General features: G+C 31.5%; 2 protein-coding genes across 4 annotated transcripts; both read left to right on the plus strand.

The window, feature by feature from the left end:
* Positions 1-7,342: 7,342 nt before the first annotated feature.
* Positions 7,343-12,841, plus strand: LOC109797281 (plant cysteine oxidase 2). Of its 2 annotated transcripts, none has more exons than XM_083073034.1 (5): positions 7,343-8,055; positions 10,146-10,264; positions 10,466-10,628; positions 11,424-11,642; positions 12,252-12,274. In XM_083073034.1, the coding sequence occupies exons 1-5, from the start codon at positions 7,821-7,823 to the stop codon at positions 12,257-12,259; spliced, it is 744 nt and encodes a 247-aa protein (XP_082929160.1). In that variant the 5' UTR covers positions 7,343-7,820; the 3' UTR covers positions 12,260-12,274. The 2 variants fall into 2 exon arrangements, with proteins under 2 accessions (XP_082929160.1, XP_020212855.1); XM_020357266.2 differs by lacking the exon at positions 12,252-12,274 and adding an exon at positions 12,355-12,841 and having other exon boundaries at positions 7,347-8,055.
* Positions 12,842-23,225: 10,384 nt separating this feature from the next.
* LOC109795917 (WRKY transcription factor 72B) lies at positions 23,226-26,921 on the plus strand. Of its 2 annotated transcripts, none has more exons than XM_083073035.1 (4): positions 23,226-23,327; positions 24,408-24,920; positions 25,133-25,246; positions 25,767-26,921. In XM_083073035.1, the coding sequence occupies exons 1-4, from the start codon at positions 23,226-23,228 to the stop codon at positions 26,667-26,669; spliced, it is 1,632 nt and encodes a 543-aa protein (XP_082929161.1). In that variant the 3' UTR covers positions 26,670-26,921. The 2 variants fall into 2 exon arrangements, with proteins under 2 accessions (XP_082929161.1, XP_029126622.1); XM_029270789.2 differs by lacking the exon at positions 23,226-23,327 and adding an exon at positions 23,497-23,972.
* The last annotated feature ends 569 nt before the right edge of the window (positions 26,922-27,490 follow it).

The raw sequence follows: 27,490 nt of genomic DNA on the forward strand, positions 1-27,490 counted from the left end.
AGGCAAAGAATGCACCGAGAATCAAGCAACAAATGAAGAAAAATGTGTGTGAACACAATATGTTGTATTCAAAGAAAGCTGCACCGAGTTTGGCTGAAAATTTGAGCCATCGAAAGTTGGAAAGTTGGCACCGCAACTTTTGACCAACAATCTCCACCTTGGCTCAAATTTGATAAGTTTCTCATCGTCAGATAAAGTCCCAAAGGATATTCAAGTGCTGTAAAGACCAACTAAGTTCAAACAATGTTGAAACTTAGCATTTGGAAGTGGCTTAGTAAGCATATCTGCTGGATTATCAGAAGTATGAATCTTTTTTACTACAACTTCACCAACAGTAACAATATCTCGGATAAAGTGATGTTTTACATCTATGTGTTTGGTCTTGTCATGATAACGACTATTCTTGGTCAAATGAATAGCACTTTGGCTATCACAAAACACAATAAGAACCTTTTGTGTGAGACCAAGTTCATTGACCAAACCTCGAATCCAAAGAGCCTCTTTCACACCCTCTGTTGCAGAAATATATTCTGCTTCAGTTGTTGACAATGCAGCAATAGATTGAAGTGATGCTTTCCAACTAATAGCAGAATTGCAGAGAGTAAAGATGTAACCAGAAAGAGATCTTCTTCTATCAAGATCACCACCATAATCTGAATCAACAAAACCTGCAACATCATTGGTTGTAGCTTTGCATCTATCAAATACCAAGCAAATATCTGTAGTACTTTTAAGATACCGAAAAATCCATTTGACAGCACTCCAGTGATCCTTTCCAGGATTATGCATGTATCTGCTCACCACGCTGACAGCATATGCTATATCAGGTCTAGTGCACACCATAGCATACATTAAACTGCCAACTGCACTAGCATATGGAACGTGTGACATACGCTCCATCTCTTCTTTTGTTTCTGGACAAAGGTCTGATGATAACTTGAAATGTGCAGCAAGTGGAGTGGAAACAGGTTTGCTGTTGCTCATATTAAATCTGTCAAGCAATCTCACAATATATTTTTGTTGAGATAAGATCAATTTACCAGCTTGACGATCCCTGTGAATCTCCATGCCAAGAATTTTCTTAGCTGCACCTAATTCCTTCATCTCAAACTCACTGTTGAGTTGAGCTTTCAATTTCCTGATCAAAGACTTATCACGTGATGCAATCAACATATCATCAACATAAAGTAACAAGTATATGAAAGTTCCATCAGAAAATTGTTGGAAATATATACAGTCATCATATTGACTCCTGGAATAACCTTGCCGAAGCATAAAGGAATCAAACCTTTTGTACCATTGTCTAGGAGCTTGCTTGAGTCCATATAAAGATTTCTTCAATTGACAAACAAGATGCTCCTTACCAGGAACAACAAATCCCTCAGGCTGATGCATATAAATTTCTTCTTCCAGCTTTCCATGTAGAAAAGCTGTCTTTACATCAAGTTGCTCCAATTCCAAATCAAACAGAGCAACAAAAGCAAGCAAAACACGAATGGAGGTATGACGTACAACAGGTGAGAAGATCTCATTAAAGTCAATGCCTTCCTTTTGATAAAAGCCTTTGACAACTAATCGTGCCTTGCATCTAGGATCTTCAACACCAGGAATACCATCTTTCTTTTTATAGATCCATTTGCACCTTAGAGGTCGTTTGCCTTCAGGGAGCTTTGTCAAACTCCAAGTGTTGTTCTTATGAAGACTTTCAATTTCTTCATTCATAGCCACTAGCCACTTAGACGAATCAGCACAAGAAACAGCTTCAGTATAGCTGGCAGGTTCAATATCATCATTTACTTCTTGTGCAATAGACAATGCATAAGCAGTCAAATTATCATCACCAGTGTATCTAGCTGGCCTTTTGATTTGTCTTCTTGGCCTATCTCGAGCAATATTATAATCATCCTGTTGTTGAATAGGATGAGTAGTGTGATCATCAATATGATCATCAGTGCTAGACTCAGTGGTAGAGGAAGATGAAACATCAACATTAGGAGCTGCAGACTTCAAATCCAACTCCACCTTCTCGCTAGTACCCTGTAGATTATTAGTACTAGAAGAAGAGACAGAAGATTGTTTCCTAGAAGATAATAATGCATCCTCATTAAAAGTCACATCTCTACTAAGAATTATTTTTCGTGACTTAGGGTCTGAACACCATAAACGATATCCTTTGGATTCAGATGCATAACCAAGAAATATGCACTTAATAGCTCTTGGAGCTAATTTTCCATCATTGACATGTGCATATGCAGGACATCCAAAAATTCTTAAATTAGAATAATCAACAGGATTACCTGACCAAATTTCTTCTGGAATTTTGAAGTTAAGTGAGGAGTGTGGTGATCGGTTGATCAAGTAGCAAGCTGTGGATGCTGCCTCAACCCACAGCTCACGTTGATGCCACAACCCAGCATTTGAGAGCATACAACGAGCTCTCTCAAGGATAGTTCTGTTCAAACGTTCTGCAACACCATTCTGCTGGGGTTTGCCTGGAATGGTTTTGTGTCTAGCAATACCATGATTTGCGCAGAACTCATTAAAGTCACCTTCACAGAACTCCAAACCATTATCTGTTCTGAGCTTTTTGACTTTCTTTCCTGTCTGAGTTTCAACAAGAGTTTTCCACTTCTTGAAAGTGGGGAAGGTCTCATTTTTATGCCTTAGAAAATAAACCCAGACTTTTCGAGAAAAATCATCAATAATGGTCATCATATAGCGACGTCCTCCATAAGAAGGAACTTTAGAAGGTCCCCAAAGATCAGAATGAATGTAATCAAGGATACCTTTTGTACGGTGAGTTGCAGTGGAGAAGCTAACTCTTTTCTGCTTCCCAAAGACACAATGTTCACAAAACTCCAACTTACCGATACCTTGATTACCAAGAAGACCTTGCTTGCTCAGAAGGTGCATGCCTTTTTCACTCATATGGCCTAGGCGCATGTGCCATAATTTGGTGACATCTTTATCATGCATAGAAGATGAAACAGCTGCTGATCCTGTCACTACAGATCCTTGCAAGATATACAAACTACCAACACGGTTAGCTTTTAATAAGGTAAGGGCACCTTTAGATACTTTTAGTACTCCACCTTCAGCTGAATACTTGCACCCAAGTGATTCGAGGGTGCCAAGAGAAATTAGATTCCGCTTTAAGTCAGGAATAAAGCGAACTTTGGAAAGAGTCCTAACAATGCCATCATGAGTCTTGATCTGAATGGTACCAATTCCTGCAATCTTGCATTGGGTATCATTACCCATTAAGACAATACCACTATCAACAGGTTCAAGAGTGGTAAATAAGTCCTTATAAGGACACATGTGAAAAGTACATCCAGAATCAAGAATCCACTCATCTTTGCTCCTCTTATCAGAAGAGACAGAGAACATAACATCACCATCGGAATCAGTTTCAATATTAGCAGCTTCAGCAGGTTGTTTATTTTTCTCTTGTTTTTCTTGTTTCTTTTTCAAGATAAAACAATTAGAGATATCATGCCCATATTTCTTGCAATAGTGACAGGTTTTGTTGGATTTACGCCCTCTAGATTTGGATCTGCTCTTCTTGTTACTGGTACTCCCTTTTTCTTGAGTTCTACCTCTGACACTTAATCCCTCACCCTTGTCCTCAGAATGAATATCAAGATCAAACTTTTCCTTAGACAATAAATTAGATTTAACATCTTCAAAGGATAAGGTATCATTGTTGCTATACAACATAATTTCTTTAAAGTGTTTATAGGTAGAAGGTAAAGAGACAACCAACAAAACAGCTTTATCTTCATCATCGATTTTAATATCGATATTTTCCAGATCCATAATAATAAAGTTAAATTCATCAAGATGAGATTGAATAGGAGTACCTTCGATCATACGGAGTGTGTATAGTCGTTCTTTGAGACGAAGTTTGTTTGCGAGACTTTTAGTCATATATAGAGATTCCAACTTTAACCACAAAGCAGCAGCGGTGGTTTCGTTGGCTACTTCACGGAGAACCTCCTTAGACAAACATAATTGGATTGCTGAAAGCGCCTTTTCATCCAACTCGTCCCATTGCTCATCTGTCATGGAATCCAGTTTTTCTGACTTTCCATATAAAGCTTTCCTTAATCCGTTCTGGATAAGAACGGCTCTCATTTGGACTTTCCAAATAGAAAAGCTAATTTTGCCGTCAAACTTCTCAATGTCAAATTTGGTGACTGTAGACATCTTGAATCTCCAATTGAACAAGCAACTCTGATACCACTTGTTATGAAATCAGCGTGATACGGAAGCGCTGGATCGCGTCAATTGGAGATAATGAGAAGGAAGTAGAGAGACAAAAATATTGACACACAATATTTACGTCTCTCTACTTCCTTCTCATTATCTCCAATTGACGCGATCCAGCGCTTCCGTATCACGCTGATTTCATAACAAGTGGTATCAGAGCTGCTTGTTCAATTGGAGATTCAAGATGTCTACAGTCACCAAATTTGACATTGAGAAGTTTGACGGCAAAATTAGCTTTTCTATTTGGAAAGTCCAAATGAGAGCCGTTCTTATCCAGAACGGATTAAGGAAAGCTTTATATGGAAAGTCAGAAAAACTGGATTCCATGACAGATGAGCAATGGGACGAGTTGGATGAAAAGGCGCTTTCAGCAATCCAATTATGTTTGTCTAAGGAGGTTCTCCGTGAAGTAGCCAACGAAACCACCGCTGCTGCTTTGTGGTTAAAGTTGGAATCTCTATATATGACTAAAAGTCTCGCAAACAAACTTCGTCTCAAAGAACGACTATACACACTCCGTATGATCGAAGGTACTCCTATTCAATCTCATCTTGATGAATTTAACTCTATTATTATGGATCTGGAAAATATCGATATTAAAATCGATGATGAAGATAAAGCTGTTTTGTTGGTTGTCTCTTTACCTTCTACCTATAAACACTTTAAAGAAATTATGTTGTATAGCAACAATGATACCTTATCCTTTGAAGATGTTAAATCTAATTTATTGTCTAAGGAAAAGTTTGATCTTGATATTCATTCTGAGGACAAGGGTGAGGGATTAAGTGTCAGAGGTAGAACTCAAGAAAAAGGGAGTACCAGTAACAAGAAGAGCAGATCCAAATCTAGAGGGCGTAAATCCAACAAAACCTGTCACTATTGCAAGAAATATGGGCATGATATCTCTAATTGTTTTATCTTGAAAAAGAAACAAGAAAAACAAGAGAAAAATAAACAACCTGCTGAAGCTGCTAATATTGAAACTGATTCCGATGGTGATGTTATGTTCTCTGTCTCTTCTGATAAGAGGAGCAAAGATGAGTGGATTCTTGATTCTGGATGTACTTTTCACATGTGTCCTTATAAGGACTTATTTACCACTCTTGAACCTGTTGATAGTGGTATTGTCTTAATGGGTAATGGTTGTTATGAAATCAGCGTGATACGGAAGCGCTGGATCGCGTCAATTGGAGATAATGAGAAGGAAGTAGAGAGACAAAAATATTGACACACAATATTTACGTGGAAAACTCCAAATTTGGAGAAAAACCACGGAAGAACGAGAGCAAAATTATTTCACTATGTAAAAAGGAGAGTACAAGAAAGTTCTCTAATATGATGAGAACAGAAAGTTAATAAATCCCCAATAATATGAAGACTTAAAACAAAAATGATCTCTCAAATTTTCTGACTAAAAATACTCTCTCAAATGGAACTAGAAAGATATTAAGATGAGTAAAAAAAAACTCTCCTTTTTCTCTCAACTTCGGTGTGTCTTGTGGTGAGCAATGAGTGCCTTTTATAGGCAAAGAATGCACCGAGAATCAAGCAACAAATGAAGAAAAATGTGTGTGAACACAATATGTTGTATTCAAAGAAAGCTGCACCGAGTTTGGCTGAAAATTTGAGCCATCGAAAGTTGGAAAGTTGGCACCGCAACTTTTGACCAACAATGTTGATTTTGCAGGTGATGATCAACATGATACTGAAGATGTTGGTGATGAGACTTAAGTTTTATGTTGGGTTGTTCTGATAGAACATGTGACATCGAACATAATTAGGATTTAGGATGTTTTGTTGGTTCATTTTGAAAACATCAATTTTTAATTTATTTGTAATTCTTTCAGTCATGTTGTTTGTTTAAGATATAATGCGATTCTCTTTACTTGTTAGGATTTTGAGTTATTTATCATATTGAGTTTTTTTAATTTTTATATTTTTATGTGTTATGATATACGAGATAAAGGGTATCACAAACTATATCTTTACCTACTCTTTTTCTTTATCTTTATGGTTGATTATTTAGAATATTTCAAATGAGATATATGAAATATTTAAAAAAAAAATTATTTTGATAAATTTATCTTTTTTCAATGCACAGTAAAATATTTTTTATCACGCAAAATATAAAAGATTTGCACACACATTTAAAAATAGATTTACTGACTTATTTAAAATTAAATTTATTAATTTATTTAATGTTATTATCATAAAATAAACTTTTAAATAAACTAATAGACTATATCAAATCAAACTTTTGAAAAGATTACATCAAATATATAAAAATGTTTATAATATAAAATAAGTTAGACTTAAACTTTAATTTTACAAAATATATTTGACCCATATTTTGAAATCTGGTTTATTTAAACCTATTTCCATCCTTACTAATAAGTAGTTGTGTATAAAAAAATATAATTAAGAATAAAGGTTTCATTTAAATTTTTACGAAACAAATTTAAATTTTATGTATGAAAAAATACAATTAAAAAAAAGATTTCACTAAACATCTCCAACTAGATTTTCTCTTTATAAAAGTCAATGATACTTCATATACGGTTTAGGAAAAGGATTTTTAAAATGAAAACCACGATACGTATTTCAAGCATAACTTATTTTACATTGAACACACATTTATTATTATCGTATGTGAAATAAGCAAAAGAATTTAATTGCAATAAATTAGTACCGTATTCAATGCACATTTAAACAACATTATTATATTATTATTTCGTCAAACGTAAATTGTCATGACAAAAAAAAAATGTAAATTGTCAATGGTATAGTATCATTGGTTTTTAAAAGAATCATGTTATCATTATATATAAGAATTAAGATATTTTTAATTAACTAATGAATTTTGTTACTAATAATACATCAAAGCTAAATTTATATTTTTGTATATTTATAAATTGAAATAAAAACAAATCTTGAATCCTACAGTTTAATATTGCAGCATGATAAATGGAAAATGGATAAATGAGTGATAAAGAAAAGTAAAAAAGTAATAACAATAGATGAAGTGCACAATAGGATATATTCATAGAAGAAATCAGCTGTTTGAACAGCCCACTGGAATGAATACTTGACTGGCCCCTGGTTTTCAGTTTTACTTTCTTTCCAAACCACTCTCTCTTTCTCTCTCCCTATTTCACTTTCACTTCTCATTCATTCCTCTTCCTCTGCTTCTTCCATATCAAACATGCAATATTAAATATCATTTTCCATTCTGTGCTTCTGCTATTTCTCTTCTCCTTCCCTCCAATGCCCCCTTTTCATTTCTCTACACTCTCCCCTTAAACCCTCTCAGAATCTCACCCCTCTTACACACCCTCCCCTGTTTTCCTCTGTTTCCTCTGTTCTACTTCTTCAGGATTCAGAGGTTTTTGTTCCTCTGCATTTTTTCACAGTTTTCTTCCGTACCCATTTCCCATAATCCCATTCTGTCCTCGAACGTGTCAGTAGTTCTGAGATCATACTCATTTTTCTACCAAAGTTCTCCTTTTTTGTTCTGGGGGGTGCGTGTCCTGCATTCGGGTGGGGTTAAAATGGGGATTGGGAGGAACTCGTCTGAAAGTAAAGGGAGAGAGTTGCGTGAATTGCGTGAAGACACAAACACGAACAACAACAACAACAACAAATCGAGGAAGAACCGGAAACAACGTCAGAGGAAGATGTCGGCGGGGCAGAAACTGTTTCAGACGTGTAAAGAAGTGTTTGCTTCTTCTCGCCCTTGGCACGTCCCTTCTCCTCAACACATTGATATGCTTCGCTCTGTCTTAGGTATGTGGCTTCCTACCATAACACTTGCAAGTTCTACATTTTACACATTTTTTTTTAATTGTGTGCATATTTTTTAAAATTAGTAGAATTCGCATGTCTAAATTTTCTGTGCGGTTTGTATTACAAATGGCTGCAATTTAATGAAGTAAAATTTCAATTTTGATCCTACTTATGAAAAACAAAATTGATTGAAGAATAACATAAAAGCACCTAGGCAATTACATGTAACATTTTTTTTTTCAACTGGGTATCCTTCTGATTCAAAAAATTGGATTAAAACTGAAGCTTTTATTTTTATTTTATTTTTAGCCTTTGGAGAGTCAGTTCAGTTCCAGTGATCTATATGCGGATTTGATTGAATTTTTATTTTAATTTTTATAGGGATGATTGATCATGTTGTTTTCTCATAGGATCCGACTTTGTATTCTGGGAAGATCAAGCCAGATACCAATTTGTTTTTATCTCCCATTTCAATTATTGAATGAAGAATGATAAAGGTTTTTTTTCCCCTAGAGAACTAATGAATTGTTTAATGCACTTATTTTAATATAAAAAATAAAATAAGTTTGATGCTATCAAAATATAAATTATTTGATATTTATTTTTATTAATTAAAAACATTTACTATTTGTATTAAAAAATTTTAACCTTAATTACGTTTTTTTAATAATCTAATTGTTTGTATCAACTCCAAGTTTTATCCTGATCTAGACAAATGTTGTTTAGATTGGTTTTGGGTGGTGGGGGTGTGTTCTTTTGTATGCTATTTATGTATGTGTCCATCTTCCCTAGGTTGTGAATTGTGATGTGCCTGTGTCTGATATGCATTCGAGTATCGATGCAAGTGCCCATTATCTTGTTGTGCTTGATGTTCCCTTATAAGAGATATATATGCTAGTAATTTACATTACCATTTTTTGCTTACTTATACTATATATGATGTCAAGTCTTTTAAGTCCACTTTCTAAATTATAATACGAAGGAGACCATGAATATATAGCTTTCTCAATTTAATCATTTTCAACCAAGTGCTGTCTTGTTAAGTGAAGCACACGTGCTTCTCTCTCCTATCATCGTGTCGAATCGTCATTGGTCAACTTAATTTGGATGTATTATGCCCCTAAGTAAGAGGTCTTTTCGTGATCATGGGCCATATGTAGGTGCTTTACGTAAAGGTTTGAACTCCCTATTATTAGTCACTAGCCAGGAAACAATCAATCATTGTAGATATTATCAAGTTTTCAAGTTTCTAATGAGATTTTTTGGGGTTTTATTAACGAGCAAACTAATGAAAAAAGGTAGTAATGATTAAGAAATTAATAAATGATTTTTAATTATAAATTATACTAGAGATGAGAGATAATTATATTATTAAAATATGTTATAATATATTATATTTTAATTAACACATTTAGGTTAATCGTGGTGAACCTTAAGGCCATTGACGATAAACACGTTATTTAGTGAGAGTTAAGACCATAGCTGTCAAAAATAACGCGGCACTATATGAAATTGGATACAGCTACTCGGCTTTATCTTTTAGTAATTACCTAAATTAGTTTTGAAAAAAAAAATATTAAGGACATATCATTATAAAAATAATTATTTTGTCTTTTACTACAGTATTATAAACATCTGAACATTAAGTATTTTAGTCATTTTCTTCGATAGAGATATAGTAATTTTCATAGGCTTTTATCTTTTTATTTTTCTCAAGGGCCTTTGATGATCTTATTTTCTTCCAAATCAATTAATTAAGGATGTTTTGTTTCTTATTTTTGAAAATTATTTTCCATTTTTGATATTAAAAATTATATAATAAAAGGATTTTAATATTGTTTTAAGAATGATATTTCTTCTTCAGTTTTTCAAATAGAAAATTCAGAATATATATTTTTTTTTTGTGCTTAGTTTTCTGTTATTCATATTTTTATACATTGTCTAATTTTCTTTTATCATTCCTAGTCCAACACGCTTTTAATTTTTTAACTTGGTTTAATTTATCAAGAGTTAATTCCACTTTTCGTTTCTTTTCCTTAATTTTATACGTTATGATAAGCATATTTAACTAATGACTTGTCTTTTTGCAGGTGGAATAAAACAAGAAGACGTTGGCTTGAAACCTGACATGCCATATTTCACTACAAACAATCCTCGAAAAATCCCAAAAATTACATACCTGCACATTTATGAGTGTCAACAATTCTCGGTAATTAATTAAGCTATGACTTCAATTTTTTTTCTTTTTATCTTTCTCTATTGATGTCAACAAAGTTGAACCTCAAGTTCTCGTGGATACTAACCCAATTAAGGACCTAGAACCTAGCAGTGCTGTCATGTTGGTGTGTAAGAGTGTAGTTTTTTTTTTTTTTTTTTTATTATAATTATTATTATTTTTTATGTATCGCAGATGGGAATATTTTGCTTGCCACCTTCTGGAGTTATTCCTCTTCACAATCACCCTGGAATGACGGTTTTTAGTAAGCTTCTTTTTGGAACCATGCACATCAAATCTTATGATTGGGTCGTTGACTCGCCTCCTCATATGTCAACCATTGTGAAACCATCAGAAAGTGAGTCTTATTTTTTATACATATCTTTTGAATTCACTATGTCTTATTTATGTGATTTCGTACAATGAGACCCTTATAAAAAGTTGAATAAAATATTTTGAAATTCTCAGAGGTTTCCCGTTTTTCAGTTTCATATTGGTAGCCGAGTACCAAGACATATCACTAGATTAAATTAATAACAAAGTACATATAATAGAAAATGAAGTTGTTTCCTTCCTTGTCTCTCTCATGTTTTTTCCTTTATTAAATTGTTTAGTCACCTAGTGATGTATATGTATATTTTTTTACTAGAGAAGCTTTGTTCACTCCCATTGACATGTGGAACATGCTTTATGTTTAAGGAAATGCGGAATAAAATACCATTGTTAAACAAATATGAATAAACCAACCATTCTTTTGTGTAGCTCTATAATTGAGTGAAACCCTTGAGAATTTTCAAATATTAGACAACTTTGATTAGTTAAAAATCCTTTTGACTGTTGGAGATTCTGCATTAACTAGCAGTATCGCCAAAATAATGTATATTAATGAAGAGTAATATTTACCTTAAAAGTTTGGTTTATAAAGTTGAGTTAGATTAAACCTACTTTTAAGATGGTATCAAAACTTGGTTTCATTTTTATGTCATCTAACAATAGTGATATGTTCATGGTTTAAGATCTTGTTTTAGTGAAGATGCATCATGCATGTGATCAAATGACCATGTGATATTTGCTGTATCTAATTTCAAGTTGATTCTTTCTATATGTAAATAAATTTACAAGAATAATTAATTTGCATATTTTGACTATGCAGCAAAGACTCCTGATATGAGGTTGGCAAAAGTTAAGGTTGATGCTGATTTCGATGGTCCTTGTGACCCCTCCATCCTTTATCCTGCTGACGGTGGAAACTTGCATTGCTTCACGGCAGTGACAGCTTGTGCAGTTCTAGATGTGCTTGGTCCTCCATACTCTGATCCTGATGGCAGGGACTGCACATACTACCATAATTTCCCTTTCTCCAACTCTTCAGGTATCTTCATATCTTTTGATCAATGCCAAAGTGTCCTTATGGCTACCCTTTCTCTAACTTTTCAGGAATCTTTCTTGATATCTTTTGACAAATATTACTAAGTAGTGTCCTTAAAACAACACTCGTATCTTTTCTGACAACTCAGCATAAAGTTTTGGGTCGATGGTTTACTGAGTTTTGGAATACCTCTGATGCACTCATTTTAATATCTACTTAATAGTTTCAAAATTTTATACTATTGTCCATGAAGTTTTGCAAGCTGTTATAGCTCTATATGTTGCATCCTTTTAGTTATCTTAATTTTTGAAGGAAATGTATACCTTTTTTATTTTAGTGAATCAAAACGTGAAGATCTTCCTATAATAAACCTTTTAAACTGTTTTGTTGGGAAGACAGAATTCACTTTAGTAATTTCTCTGTTTAAAAAAAAATCGACTTAAACTATCACTTGGGGTATTCTTGATTTAAATAAACATTTTTCAATAGTCATCACAAGTTGGTTTCTAAGGCTATACAGCGCATGCTTGATTCTCCATCAAGTTGAGTTCGATTCACATCACATAGAAGCTAATAAGAGTCGTTTTTGTGGGTTGGACGTGAGTTTTTCAGGTGGATGAAGTTAATGGACGAAAATCCAAACATACTCATGACATATATGACCAATAAATGTAGTATTTTGACTGATTTCTCTTTACCTTGAAAATTTGAGCAGATGAAATATCCATGGCAGAGGAGGAAAGAACATCATATGAATGGCTTCAAGAGAAGGAGAAACCCGAGAAATTTCGAGTACTTGTAAAGATGTACAGCGGGCCTAAGATTGTGGAGTACTAAGGTTGTCGTGTCACCCAACATCTTCCTGATCTGTTGCTGCGGTCAAATGTTTCTGTGGACCATTTGTTCATCATTGATCATTCTATATCCCATCTGATACCACCCCTTTGTCCTCTACTGAAATTTGATCCATCTGAGTCTTTGTACCTTTTTAGGGAACATGAGGCACTTAATTAATTGGTGCTCTGTGTACATACCAAAACAGGAAAGAACAATTGTGATGCTTTCGTACACCGGAAAGTATGATGAAAATGATCAAGGTGCATACTGCATAGCAATGAGATGGTTTTCTAAGGTGCTTTTTGTAGCAGAAAAAAGTTATTTATTTTAAAACATAAAAAGAAAATTAGTTTTTAAGTTTTCAACGTTGTTGGTGTCTGGAGCGCTTCATTTTCTTGTCCTTGTTCGTCAGCGGCTTGTTTTTTCTGGCATGAGACTTCTTATACCGTTGAACTTTTGGCCAAACAAGACTCTATCCTAGCATCATTGAACCTTAAATTTTTCATAATTTTTAGCAAGCTCATGTGCTGATATATAGATAAAAATATCTCAATTTTTATAATGTTTATTTCATAATATAGTAACAAATTCTGTATGACTTTTATTTATTATGTATTTATGTTTAGTTTCATTCTTATAATCTTATGTTCCTATAACTATATTAATGATTTTTTTTAACATTTTAATATTATTTTACTATTATTTATTTTTTATAGTAATTTTATATTCATTATTAGTGTTATTTTACATTCTTTTGAAGATTATAATATTAATACATATACTTTCAAAAATAATATTAATACATATAATTTTTATATTATAAATGTTAATAAATATTTTTATTGTTATTTTAAATATTTTTTTATGACATTTCAATCGTGATAAAAACAAAATTGTATATATAGCGAATTATAGATGACGAAAACAAATGTTATTTAGGATAGGATTACAAAGTCATACTTCTTTTTTTTTTTTGTCTTATACCGCAGTATTTTGTTGCAACTAAAAGACTTAAGTGAATCTTTGAAAACACGTTTAATATAACATAAGTAATATTTTGCATTTTCCAAAAAAAGCAGAAATAAAGAAAAAATTGCTTTTAAATTAAACTTACGTTTATTAGAATTGAACTCTAATCTAAATACACTGTTATTCTTTGTGGTGATTGATTTGAATTTATTATTGGAATATTTTTTTTTATAAAAAAAATACCCAAATAACACCTGTACTAATTTATTTACCAGTACTGTTTACTATTCACGATCAGAATTCGATTTCCGGGAAATCGAATTCTGAGCAACGTTATATATATATATATATATATATATATATATATATTTTTTTTTTTTTTCTTTTTGGCTTTGGCCATGTGTTAATTTTACATCTGGAACAACTTGTTCTGCACCTGGAACGACCCGTTCTTAAGAGAGAACGAGTCGTTCTAGAGTTGAGTTTTAACTCATAACCTGAATGTTGGAACGACCCGTTCCAAACTAGGGTTTTAGGCATTTTTAGTAGTTTGGAACGGACCGTTCTAGTTTTAGAACGGCCCGTTCTGGGTTACTGACGCGTGGGCCTAGGACTAATGAGTTTTAATAAATTTAATTAGTTATATTTATAATGTTAATAAATAATAAATTTAATTAGTTATATTTAATAATTTATTTGGAATAAATTTTAGAACTCTATCTTCAACACAGTCATACATGCAATCTCTTTACCAACCGGAATTCACTAACGAACCTGGTAGTTCTTTAGTAGCATTTCAACGACCAGTGCTTTGATGAACCAAATCCTTCTTAGCAACAACCTCCACGACGTAATCCAGGCCGTAACAGACGTCGCCCTCGTTGTGAAACTAGACACCATTATAGAGATTAAAAAGCTTATATAATTCGGCTTTTTGGCCATAATAAATAAAAAATAAATAAAAATTATTAAAATAAATTTTTTAGAAAACTAATTACCAAAATAAATTATTTTGGACACGTAATAGAGAAGAAATGAAAAGAAAACATCAACAAAGTTGACGAGGACAAGGTGCAACACAAGTCGTTAGCACCATTGACGTTAGAAAATTTTTTGAACATTAAACGTCAAGGACATTAACGTATTGTGTACATGTCTCGTCTCTTCACACTGGTTCATGTGCTGCATGCACGCTGGTTCATGTGCTGTATAATGAATAATGAAATTAATTACGTATATTATGTTTTTTTTATAAATTATAAACTTTAATATGTGGACAATTTATTGATAATTAAAATTTAGTATACGTGAAAAATAAACTTTTTAATTATAATGAAGTATTAAAATTGTTGTTTTTATTAACATGGTGTATTATTAAATTTATAAACTATTATAATTATACATTATTATATAACTTATTATAATTATTATTTATTGAATTTTAATTTAACAAAAAAAATTCATTATAAATATAATTTATTAAATATAATATTTATTATAAATATAACTAATTAAATTTATTATTTATTAATATTATAAATATAATTAATTAAATTTATTAAAACTCATTAGCCTTGGGTCCCGTGTCACAAGCCCGAACGTGCCGTTTCAAAACTAGAATGGGCCGTTCTAAATGCAGAACGGGCCGTTCTAGATGCAAAATTAACACATGACCTAAACCTAAAATACAAAAAAAAAGATATATAAAACGATGTTCAGAATTTGATTTCCCGAGAACCGAATTCTGAACGTGAACATTAAATAATGCTACTTGGGTAAATAAATTGGTACAAATGTTATTTGGGGTTTTTTTTTTTAAATTTTATTCCAGTAAAAAATTTGATTGATTTCTATGGAGAGAGAAAGAAGGGAAGAAAAAAAACAAAATTTAAAGCAGAAGAAAAGAGAGAAGGAACAGGGGAGGAACTTTGCTATTGAAAATTGCCTTAAATAATAACGGTGCTGATGCAAATATCTTAATTTTCAAATATTTGGCGGTTTAGCAATATATCGCCAGAAAACTCTAGTGATTTTAGTCTGTCAGAAATATTCTAACAATTTTACACCATTATTTTTTAATTATGTGACGCACAAAAATCTATCAATAATACAATTTTATACCGATGGAATATGGAGGGACAAAAATCTGTCGTTAAAAATTGTAGTCATTTTTCTTTGTCGAGCAAGTTGATTGGACAAAGACATGATTCATGTTGACTCTATCCTAACCCAACTAGAAGCAAGAAAGAAGGCGAGTTGCGTAAAGAATAAGGACTTGCAAATATAGACTAAACAGAAAAATAAGAGCAATGGAGAGAGTGGAAGAATCATATGAGTATGTTCTGGATAAAAGTGTATAGTTTAAAGCATTTTTATATTGAAATTAGTTTTTTTTTAATAATTTTTTTTAAAAGAACTTTTATCTTATATCTAAACAAACCTTACGTGAAAAATGCATAAAATTAATAAGAGGAAGAACGAAAAAGTGAGTAAACTATGCAAAATAATTTAGGACAAAATTTTGGCACTTTATTATTTATGGTTTTTTATTATTATTGTTGATTGTGGAATTTATTATCAACGAAACAAATATGTGGATAATTTAATATACATTTTTCAAAAAAAATTGTTCATTTATAAATGTCGACAAATATTACAAGGTTACCAATGATTTTTTTTTTTACTTACAAAACTATTTTTAGGCTAATTACTTTCAAAACAATTCCTATAATAGTCTTTCACAATTATTAATCACTATATATATTTTACTAACAGATTTATCGTTGATAATTTTGAGTTACAGATATATTTAAATTCGTGGGTAAATATCCATTAAAAAAATAAAAAGCATTTTCTTGTAATGGTAGCATGCATTTGACTCTTATAAGAAACATTTCTTTGAGTTTCATGCTTTCAAAGTATGAAAATAACTATTTCTACTCCTTAACCTTCATTTTGAAGCAAATAAATAAATGGTATTCTCTTTTAAAGGTGTTACATTTTAATGTAGTACTGTAAACATTGGTAAGTTTCACAAGAAAAAAAGTTGCTTACATGACAATAGATATAAAAAATAACAATTTTATATTTTGAGGACATAAGCCTAATTTTTTTTATAAGGATTAAAATTGAAATATGCTCAATTTATAAAATATATATGCTTAAAATTTAAAATTTATAAAAATTATTAAATAATATATAATAGATAAATATATTTTTATTAGAGTATACTCTTTGAGTAATTGACATTATTGTTTAGGGGACATTTTATGTTAATTATTTTTTACATTCTATGTTGGCTTGTGATATAACATAGATCCCGACGACATACAATGTCCATAATTTTATGACAAGTCAACATACGACATAAAAAATTAACTCTCTATGTTAAGTGGTCAGCGTCCATTATAGTATGAATACCAAATATATATTAATCACATTGACATCCATATTTTATGATGATGTGACTATAAGCGACATAAAACGTGCACATTTTATGTTGGGTGTGACCACACTCGTCATAGAACGTGTATTTTTTTAATATCCTACTTATTTTTAAAAAATTTCCAACATGTACAATAAAAATACATTTAGATAGTTCAATAAAGCATATTGTTGTCTAGTTCAATACAAACCTATATATGATTAATCACATTGGCATCTTTATTCTATGATGATGTAACTACAAGCGACATAAAAAAGTGTACATTCTATGTTAGATGTGACCACACTCGTCATAGAATGTGTATTTTTTTAATATCCTATTTATTTTTTTTGAATTTTTTCTAACATGTACAGTAAAAATATATTTAGATATATAGTTCAATAAAGCATATTGTTGTCTAGTTCAATACAAACCTATATAAAATACAATATCTATTATTTAAATTAAAATAATATACAAATTAAATCACATAGTAATCAAAGAGAGATAATAATAAAGATAAAGTTAATAATAATTATCATTAATTAATAACAATGTACATAAATAAAATAAAAAACAATGTAAACAAAACATAAATATTTAGTCTATTTACACAAATAAAACTAAAATAATATACAAAAACATAAATCAATCCTTAAATTGACTTAAAAAAAATCAAATGTCCATCTTTTGTGGATATTTACCAAGTTTTCATGGCTAAATGGGGTTGGATTTTTGAATATCTACAAATAATTCAAAATAGAGATAAATTAAATATTAATCAATCATTAAAAAAAATATTTAAAGTAATTAATTTGATTTAAAAATATATTACCTCTTTCAATGAGTTTCTAATGTTGTTGGTAACAATGGTGAACATGTGTTTCATCACATAATAACAGGACTCATGATTACCCGGTTGATGTGGGTACTATAATAATGAATATAAAACATAAATAAATCATAGTTAAAATATATTTTAATTCAATTATAAGTATTATTAGGTTGTTAGTTGATTTACTATTGGGACAATATATTGAAGCTTCATCTGATCTATCAGAGGAAGCCTCACAATATCAAGCTTGCATCCAAAGATCTATGCAGATGAATGATAAAATGAAAATAGTTAAAGAATGAAGTTATTATTTGTTTCATGAAAATATTCAGGAAGAACCACAAAGATTAAAAGTAGATACTTACGAGTCAATGAGGTGCCTAATGGAAAACTCAATAGTTTTCCTATCTAATGAACACAAGAAAACTACAAGAAACTGTCTCAAAATTATAACGAGGAGCTACCAATGTACATTGCATTTAGTAATAGTGTTAGAAATCGCTAAGTTATCGTAAAATTTAAATAAAATACAATACAAGTACTTACCCATTTAAATAAGGTGCTAAGTACACTTCTTTTCCTCCTAATCTGAACCAGTCTATCAAATATTGTTTAACCTTAGTGTCTTTATTCCCAACATATTAGATGACAATCGGGTCAATGAAACCATGATATAAAACATTTTGCATCTCCATAAAAATGTAGTGAAAAGACCTATAATTGTGAAAACAAACATATATAATGTTATAAATATGTAATTAAATATATTAAAATAAAAAATAATTGCAAATAATACTCACTTAATCCATAATTGTATCACGAATATGAAGAAGAGGTCATTACCAAAAATGGTGTCCATGACATCACGTTAGCATAAAAATAAAGGGATAGACATGTCCCTCCCAACGACCTCACGAGACATGGTTATCTCTACATTATGCTTCTCAAGATCAATTGTTGCTAAAACCAATCGATGGATAAGAGAAAGCTTAGAAGGTGTTGCACTTGTAACAAAAACTGCTTTCCCTTTTCTAGAATCAACCTAAGCATCATAAAATACAAATAATTAAGTTAACTAAACACAATTAATTAAGGACCTCATTTAGATGTAGTAAATTGAAACATTGATTGCCTTAGGCACGTGGACCTTAGTTAGCCTACTCGACCATAAAATAAAGGTATCCAAGGTTTGCCATATTGTCTGAACCTTTGCAATGGGAACAAGGACTTGAGTGTCATGCTCTCTAATGTCGATAACCTCCACCTATACTATACTATCTGGAATCACATGGTGGTAGATGGTTGATTCCAACATGTAAACCTTACCTATGGCCACAAACTGCTTTGGGGTGTCCTCAATGTATAATTGTACCTCTAGTGGTGCCTCATTAGCTAAATCCTCCCTCGATGTACCTTTAAGGTGTGCCTAGTTGTCCTCACTAATCTACGATCTACTTAGATGCCTAGTTGAAAGAGGTCCAAAGACATGGAAAATGCCTCCACCTTATCTAGTTGTACATACTTAACCCAAATTCTTTAAACAACCAAGTGCAATCATCAATATGTCTGTACGCCCCTCAACAAATGTCTTGTGCATGAGTTGCTCTTCTAACTCTCCCTAAAACATAATAGTTTAAATAAAGTTGTTAGTAATTGATGATTAAAAATCCATCCAACCTATGAAAAAAAAGATACTTATAATTTTTTCTACTACTTCTTGAGTTGTGTCATTCGTGTACTCCCCCTAATTTCCTCTATTGAGACACTTTCCATTTGGCATGACAACTAGGTCGACTCTAGTGACTGACCTTGATCCATTACCTAGAGAAGTAGCAACCTCTTTAATCATGTCATCCTCAAGCTTGTCATACCCCACGAGATATTATGTTGGTGTAGGCATTAAGAGTCTGCAACTATTATGCCTGCTTCCTTTTTACCTATTATATACATAATAGAAAAACAAAATTGATTAGTAATAACAAAACATATATGTAAATAAATTATTTAACTATTGAGTTGACTTAATTACTTAATATTTTGGTGAGAGTTGGTACTCGTAGAACCTGTCCTAATTCTCTTGATCAAGAAATTGATAATCATGACAATGGTTTTTTTTCTCCTTTTTATCTCAAAAAATGTATTCAGAGTTGACTTTTAAAACCCTTCAATGTTGTCCTACATAACTAACATATTTATTCCTTAGCTAGTCAATGTTGGGAATGACACAAGTGAGCTCATATATAACAATTTTATTAGTAAATGTTCAATCATTAGTTAACAATCATTATATATACAGAGTTGATGTTTCATATTATGATAGTCAGATAGTCTGTCATATCTAGTTGTTCACACTCTTTAGAACATGGTCCCAACTGTCATAGGTAATTAAAGCCTTACTTCGCCTGGTCAAGGCTACAAAGCTGTGAAACCTTTGCTTATGAGGTCATAAGCAAGCCTTGTCTCGATGTCAATGTCAACATGCTTTATCTCACCTTTGTTTCGGCTAGCTGTCAGATCTTTCAATGTGGTAGGTTGTCTAACCTTTTTCTTGGTAGGCTAAGTAGTCTGCTTTGGATCTCCTAAATGAGATGAAGGAGGAGGAGAAGGAGGAGGAGGAGAAAAAGGAAGAGTACCATCTATGCTAGCCATGAGTCTATATAAATAAAATGAGTCATGTTAATAATTTAAATAACAGATAATTAAGGAGTAAACTCAAAATGAGCAAACCCAAAATGAACAAATAGGTAATGTGCAAATCCAAAATGAGAAAATAGGTAATGTGCAAACCCACATTTAGAATAATATACTTATTACCCATCACAAACCCTAAAAACCATGGAAGAAGGAGAATTAAAGTTTTGAACTTGGGAGCGTGAAGGAAAACTAAAGAAGAAGCTTGTCGAATTGAAAGAGAACTAGTCGTTAGAACGTTTTGGTTGTGCTGGCCGTTGGAATGAGTGGCTAGTGTGCATGGAAAAGTCATTAGAAATCATTTATAACATCGCTTGTGAAAAAGATGATGAAATATTCACATTCTCAGTATAAATAATAAAATGACATTCTTTAATATATTTATAAGTATGTTATTATGTTAATTTTTGTGTTGTGTGGATAACACCTGACATAGAAAGTACGAAAAAAAAATCTTTTTTTACACCGGTGTGAATATTGCTATAATATTATAATTAAATTTTATTTAGACAAGTTAGTTAAAAAATGATTTTAAAATGTTTGATTATATTTAGATAAAAAGTTATTTTTTCCATAATAAATCAGCTTAAAAATCAACAAATTTACTATAAATGATAAATTGTAATTAGATAATATGATTTTTTTTTTCTCAAAAACACATAGCAGTCACAAACTTTTAACGAGGGAATACATTTCAAACCTAGTCAGATGCTCATCTAGTCATTCAACTCAAAGGCTAATCCAAACCATTGACCTACCTCCCTAAAAAAACCCAACTTGCGTTATAGTGGCTGGCTACTTAATTAATTACAAAAGAAAAGTCTCCAGGCTTCTATAAAGTGATGCAATCCATACGAAGTTTCCTTTCCATGTCTTATTAAATTTATATTATTGTTTAATATATAAATACTACTATTACTATAAACGATTTAATTCATTATGTTAGTTTTAGAGCATCAAGATTACGCATCACATAAGTCTTGACACAGAGGGATTAGGCTAGTTTATTAGCCTATAAAGGCAATACTTCACAGCAATTATTACTTAGACTAGTAGAAAAGGTGCTTTGACAAGTATAATAGGGGTTCACCGTTGGGTTTGAATATATAACAAGACTGTTTCTATAGAAAATTAAAACTGCATAATGGAAAGGGTAAAACATGTTTATACATGGGTCAATATTACTTGACCTCCAATCTGCAGAACCTACAAAGCTCCAAGAGGCATCTTTATTTATATCCTTTATTATTATTCTTTTGACAAAGCCTTTATTAATATCCTATATATGCCTAGATGGTTGAAATATTTAGGGGTTAAAACGTGACTCTTTGCCATATTTCGAAATGGAGAGACAATCTCCCAATGCCACTACTCAGTGGCAAATATTATGTTGATTGCCAATTAGGAGATGGGGAATGGAATGTTAGTATTTTGAATCTAATCATGCCTTCCTTTGAGTTACTTAATGGATAACCGATGCATACTATTGTATGAATGCATGTATTTATACACACCTTTGGATTAATTATTAACACTTATTATACCATTACATAATTTATAATCCAACAGTCATTTCTCATTTTCTCACAAAAAAATAGAGAAGAAAATCCAATAGTTATATATCCGTGCTTCTTGTTTTTTTTTCAAGCAGAACTCGTATAACATTGGGACCGCGGCTAATTTGACAGGTTTTTGCACGTCATATTTATCGAGTTTTTTTATAAATAAATTTCAAATGGATGGCATTTAAAATTATAATGATATTTATTCTTCTGAATGATATTTTTTATCTATTATATTCATTTTTTTATTTCTATATTTTTATCATATTACATATCACCTACCCTTCTAGATCATAATTTTTTTTAATGTTTTACAGTTTCTCTTTTGTTCTAAATTTTTTTATGTTTTACCCATTTCAAATAATATTAATTGACTTTTTTCACATATACTCCTATATATGTAATAATTATTATTCCTATTCCATAATTGTTCTTGTTAAAGATATTAAATGAGGATATTTTAAATTTAACATACCACTTTTAAATATTGCTTAAAGAACGTGCAAAATTCATAATGATAAAAAATTAGTATTACATATTTTACTTTCATTTTCTTTGTCTTTTTTACTTTCTGTCTTCTACAGTCAAAAATATATATATGTGAGATTTTTCCGACATTTTAAAACGCACTATTTAAATCAACACTCAGATCCCGAGTCATACATTTTTGGGCTATAGTGGGAAATTTTTAAAAGCATTGAGTTAACCATGCAAAGATTTATATATGAACTATATTTAAAAAATAATGTTGTTACGTAGCTTATTAATTTAATCTGAATGCCACCGGTCGACAAACCTACAATGTTTGATTGGGATCTACAACTTGAAAAATGTAACAGTACGTGACTGTAATTAACGACCGAAAACTCATAATTTAAAATTTAGCAACCATGCTCTGTTTGGCAACCTTTGAAAACTTGATTCAGCTATTTCCGCATATATATTCTACGTCGACCAGGCTTTAAATGAGCATGTGATTTTATTCTCAATTAATTACATTTAATAACGAGGCTTGATTAAGATGAGTTTAATTATCAATTATGTAGGAATATGTTTAATTAAGTTAATTCGACTCACTTACACTCCCGTTAGACTATTTTCTATAGAATACACTTTGAAAACCCTTTCCATCTAAATAATTCTATATTTATTTCATAAGAATAAACATTACAACTATTACGAAAGGGCATAATAGCTAGTATTAATTTTTTTTAATCAACTTGTACATAAATGATTTAAAACACCCTATATTAGTAATACATGTATTCATGGAAAGTAGGTCAATGGCAGTGGACAGCAGAGCAATAGTTTACAACCATGTAGCGTATGGACCGCGTAATGAGGTTACACCATTGACAAAGAAGCTAGAGGTACTCACTCATCGCCAGGGCTAATAACTGGTTACATGTTGCAATTTTTTTTTCCTCTTGATTGATTCTTATAGGAATAAAGTGATAATTTTAATAGTAATCCTATTTAAATCAAAAATCAAATTTCAATCTTTAATAAAAGAAAACAAGTGTCGAACAAATTTTAAACTAACAACCTTTAAACTTTAGTATTATATGTTGCAAATTTGACTACATATCCATGTGACTTCCTCTCATCACTGCCCAGCTTCAACCATAATATTAAGTAATGCACAATTTGTGTGCCAAAATTCTCCTTCTCAACCTCATTTATGACTCCCATTTGGGAGACCATATAATTAATTTAACCTTATTACAATAATATTGAAAAGTCCCACAAATTATTTTAGCAATTTGGTGTTGACATTTTAGGGGTGGCTGCGTAAATGGTAGAGCTCCGGGATCTGTATTTGTTTCATTATTATATTTATACCGTGTCTAGCTCATAATTGATTGGTCAATAAGAGGGTATGTTTTGTATATTTATGGCATTTATATGTGTGAGATTGAGGGGGCTCTACTAGAGAAATAGTAATAATAATTGAGGCCATGTCGAAAATGTCTAGTCCTAGTGGTTCTGAGATAGAAGAGAAGGGAATTACAAAGGTATACGCTATACTCGATCCTTTCCCTCTCCATTTCTTTCTTATTGTGCATCCTATACTGTTTCTGAATGATTTTCTTGATCTTATACTCATGAATGTCTTTAATTGGATACAATTTTAAGTGATATTTCTCAGGAATATTCCTTTACATCATATCATCATATGAATCAATCCATTAAACTTTTATTTACATAAATAGATAAAAATACACAAAGATTTCTGTTCATGTAACGCAAACCTTAAATAGACCAAACCAATTAATTGTATGAACAAACCATACTGTATTTTGGCATGAAAAATATGGCAAGTAGATATTAAAACAAAAGCTTTTCTTCTAATTTTAAAGCTATTATTGGTTGTCTTTGAAAGATAATTTTTCTTGTGCTACTGAATCCGTGGGTGTGATTATTGATGTTACTGTTATTTTGAAATCTAGGATGATAAAGTCAAATCTTGCAAAACTGAGATGGGTGAGGTGAAGGAAGAAAACGAGAGATTGAAGATGATGTTAGAGCAAGTAGAAAAGGACTACCACTCCTTTCAACTACGTTTCTTTGACATCCTTCACAAAGACGTTTCAAAGGGTGTAGCTGATTCATCTACTGCATATGATGAAACTGAAGAGCCTCATGAGCTTGTGTCACTTTGCCTTGGAAGGAGTCCAAGGGAGCCTAAGAAGGAAGCAAGAATTGGAAACTCCAACAAACCACAAGAGAGAGATGTGGGAACCAACCTTACTCTTGGATTAGACTCCAAACATGTGTTGTCAAAGGTTGTGTCTGATTTGAGTCCAATGAGCTCAGAAGAACCTAAGGAAGTGGAAGCAAAGGGAACATTGTCAACAAATATTCAATCAACAAAAGTGATAAATGCGAATGGCGATGTTTCAGACCAAACGCCAGCTAAGAGAGCCAGGGTATCCGTGAGATCCAGATGTGATACTCCCACGGTTAGTATCAAAGAAAAAGGACATATCTTTGGCTACCGTTAAATTAGTTTTTGAAAATAGTAATAAAAGTAAAATCAAAGTGGTATTTTTCTTGGTATTTGTGAAAACAACCAAACATGTGCACTTATATTTTCATTCTTGTATTCTAGGAGATTTAATGGTTTTGTTATTTTTCTTTAATTAATTTCTAACGATGGGTGCTTCTCAAACAGATGAATGATGGGTGCCAATGGAGGAAATATGGACAGAAGGTAGCAAAGGGAAATCCATGTCCAAGAGCATACTATCGTTGTACAGTTGCACCAACATGCCCAGTCAGGAAGCAGGTATATACACATAGTTTAATTTATATACCTTGTCAATGTAAAATATTTTTAAATACGAATTCACTTAATCAATATATCATAGAACAGCGTATGACAATGTAAATCAATTAATACGAGGTTATTTTAGTTTTATCTCGACATTGAATATCAGATATGTATCTGTGTAATACTTAAAGAGAGAACTTTATTGTTTATTATAATTTCATGCATCTGACTTAAATAAAATTATTTCTAATAAAGAATATTTTGATTTAGAAAAAAAGTAACATGATAAAATAGTTAGTTCCTATTGAATATTTGTCTAAATATATATATTTTAGATTCAAATTATACAAATATAATCTCATATACATTATAAATGTTGTGTGCAAATTGAAGTTATTGCTTCATATATATATTATTGAGTAATAATACTCCAACTCCAAAATTTAATGCATGAAAGAACCCACAAAAATTATAATTATTTACAGTATAATTATATAATTATACAAATTAAACTCATACATGGATGTGACTTCAGGTGCAAAGGTGTGCTGAAGACTTGTCCATCTTAATCACCACCTATGAAGGAACCCACAACCATCCTCTTCCAGTCTCAGCCACAGCCATGGCTTCAACCACTTCTGCTGCTGCTTCCATGCTGTTGTCAGGTTCTTCAACATCTCACCATGCAGGTCACTTTTCTGCATCTTTTGGAAATTCTCCTGCCACACTAATCAATGGTCCGAGTTTCAGTCAACAATTTGATGAATCAAGAGCGAAACAAATCTTCTACCCACCAAATCATGCCTCACCACATCTGTTCCCAACAATCACTCTAGACCTAACTTCTCCATCTTCTTCCTCCGCATCAACTCAATTCCATCATTGCTTATCTTCAAACCCTAAATGTTCTCCAGCTAGTCTCAGCTTTTGTTCCCCACAGCATAACTCTATACCATCCATTTGGGGTTATGGCACAAGTACAACACCAATTGACAAACTACAAACAAGGCCAGTTATCGAGGGAAATCAATATTTCCAAGAAAATAACTTCTACCAACAATGCATAACGAACCAAACTGCTTCCAGAGAAGCTTTGACAGAAACAATAACCAAGGCAATCAGCACAGACCCAAGTCTTCGTTCAGTAATAGCTGCTGCAGTTACATCAATAGTGGCGCATGGATCAAACAGTGGGAAACAAGAGGGAGCAGAGAATGTTCTTGGTTCAGGGTTGAACTTAAAACTGGGGGAGCATCTTCAATTGGCTTCACACAATCCCTTGAACCAGAATGGGAAAGGATTCTTGACAGGCTACTTCAAAAATTTGTCCTCTACAAGTTCTGAGGCAGGAAACTTCATTCTTCTTAAACCACCATTGCCATTATCTTTCTCCAAGACTGACACAAAATCCAGATCAACCATTATGTTCCAGAAATGAACACGCATCATTAACTTTCTCTTCCTCTCTGACGTCCCCAAGGTCCAAGGTCCTATTATTTAATGTCAAAATTAATAGGACTCCACAAACAAGAGATTAGACATGCCAGCAAGAAAATCCCTGTCAGGCTATTTATTATTAGCTAAAATTATGTAACTTTCAAATAATAAAATATATGTAAGAAAAGGTGTTTAAAAAATATGTTGCTAACATTCATCAATGAAATTAAGTTTTGAAAAAAAAAACTAGAAATCAATATCGTCTTTCCTTACAGTGTAGTTATTCGATGCCGTTTTTGTAATACTCGAGTAACTGATGTTCAGAGTAATAGACAACCTAATACAGAAGTTACTACAAAAGGCCCGTACTATAAATTTTATGCTTTGGATTGTTCTAAAATCAACAGACCATATAACGCAGTTCGCAAGGCATGCATGCATTCCTATTTTAAAATTTTTCAATTTAGTATTTAACTAATTGATTTGCTTAGTATTGTGCCAACTTTACAATTATCTGGTTTTAAAATTTTGGAATAACTAGGATAACGAAGAATGTTACTTGATAAGGAATTTTTTTTAAAGTTCAATTAATGTTCACATATATAACGTAATATATTAAAAAAGAAATAACTTTTGATAAAATAACATTTGTAGCATGCATATTTACATTTTGTGCTTTTTTATTTATTGTATACATTGATTAAAAAAAATCAAAATAGTAAAAATTGTAAGATTTATATTCTATTTAGAATTTTTATTATAAAATAAGTTTTAAAATAAATTATCATTTAAAAATTTATATTAAATATTAAAAATATGTTT

This window comes from Cajanus cajan, chromosome 4, assembly GCF_000230855.2.
Source record: "Cajanus cajan strain Asha chromosome 4, NIPB_CcT2T_4, whole genome shotgun sequence".
Lineage (NCBI taxonomy): Eukaryota > Viridiplantae > Streptophyta > Magnoliopsida > Fabales > Fabaceae > Cajanus > Cajanus cajan.

Coding starts and splice junctions, on each gene's coding strand:
- LOC109797281 (XM_020357266.2), top strand. CDS start 7,821: ATGGGGATTGGGAGGAACTCGTCTGAAAGTAAAGGGAGAGAGTTGCGT. Junction 10,629..11,423: donor CATTGTGAAACCATCAGAAA/GTGAGTCTTATT, acceptor TTGACTATGCAG/CAAAGACTCCTGATATGAGG. Junction 11,643..12,354: donor CCCTTTCTCCAACTCTTCAG/GTATCTTCATAT, acceptor AAATTTGAGCAG/ATGAAATATCCATGGCAGAG.
- LOC109795917 (XM_083073035.1), top strand. CDS start 23,226: ATGGAAAGTAGGTCAATGGCAGTGGACAGCAGAGCAATAGTTTACAAC. Junction 23,328..24,407: donor CATTGACAAAGAAGCTAGAG/GTACTCACTCAT, acceptor TTTGAAATCTAG/GATGATAAAGTCAAATCTTG. Junction 25,247..25,766: donor CATGCCCAGTCAGGAAGCAG/GTATATACACAT, acceptor ATGTGACTTCAG/GTGCAAAGGTGTGCTGAAGA.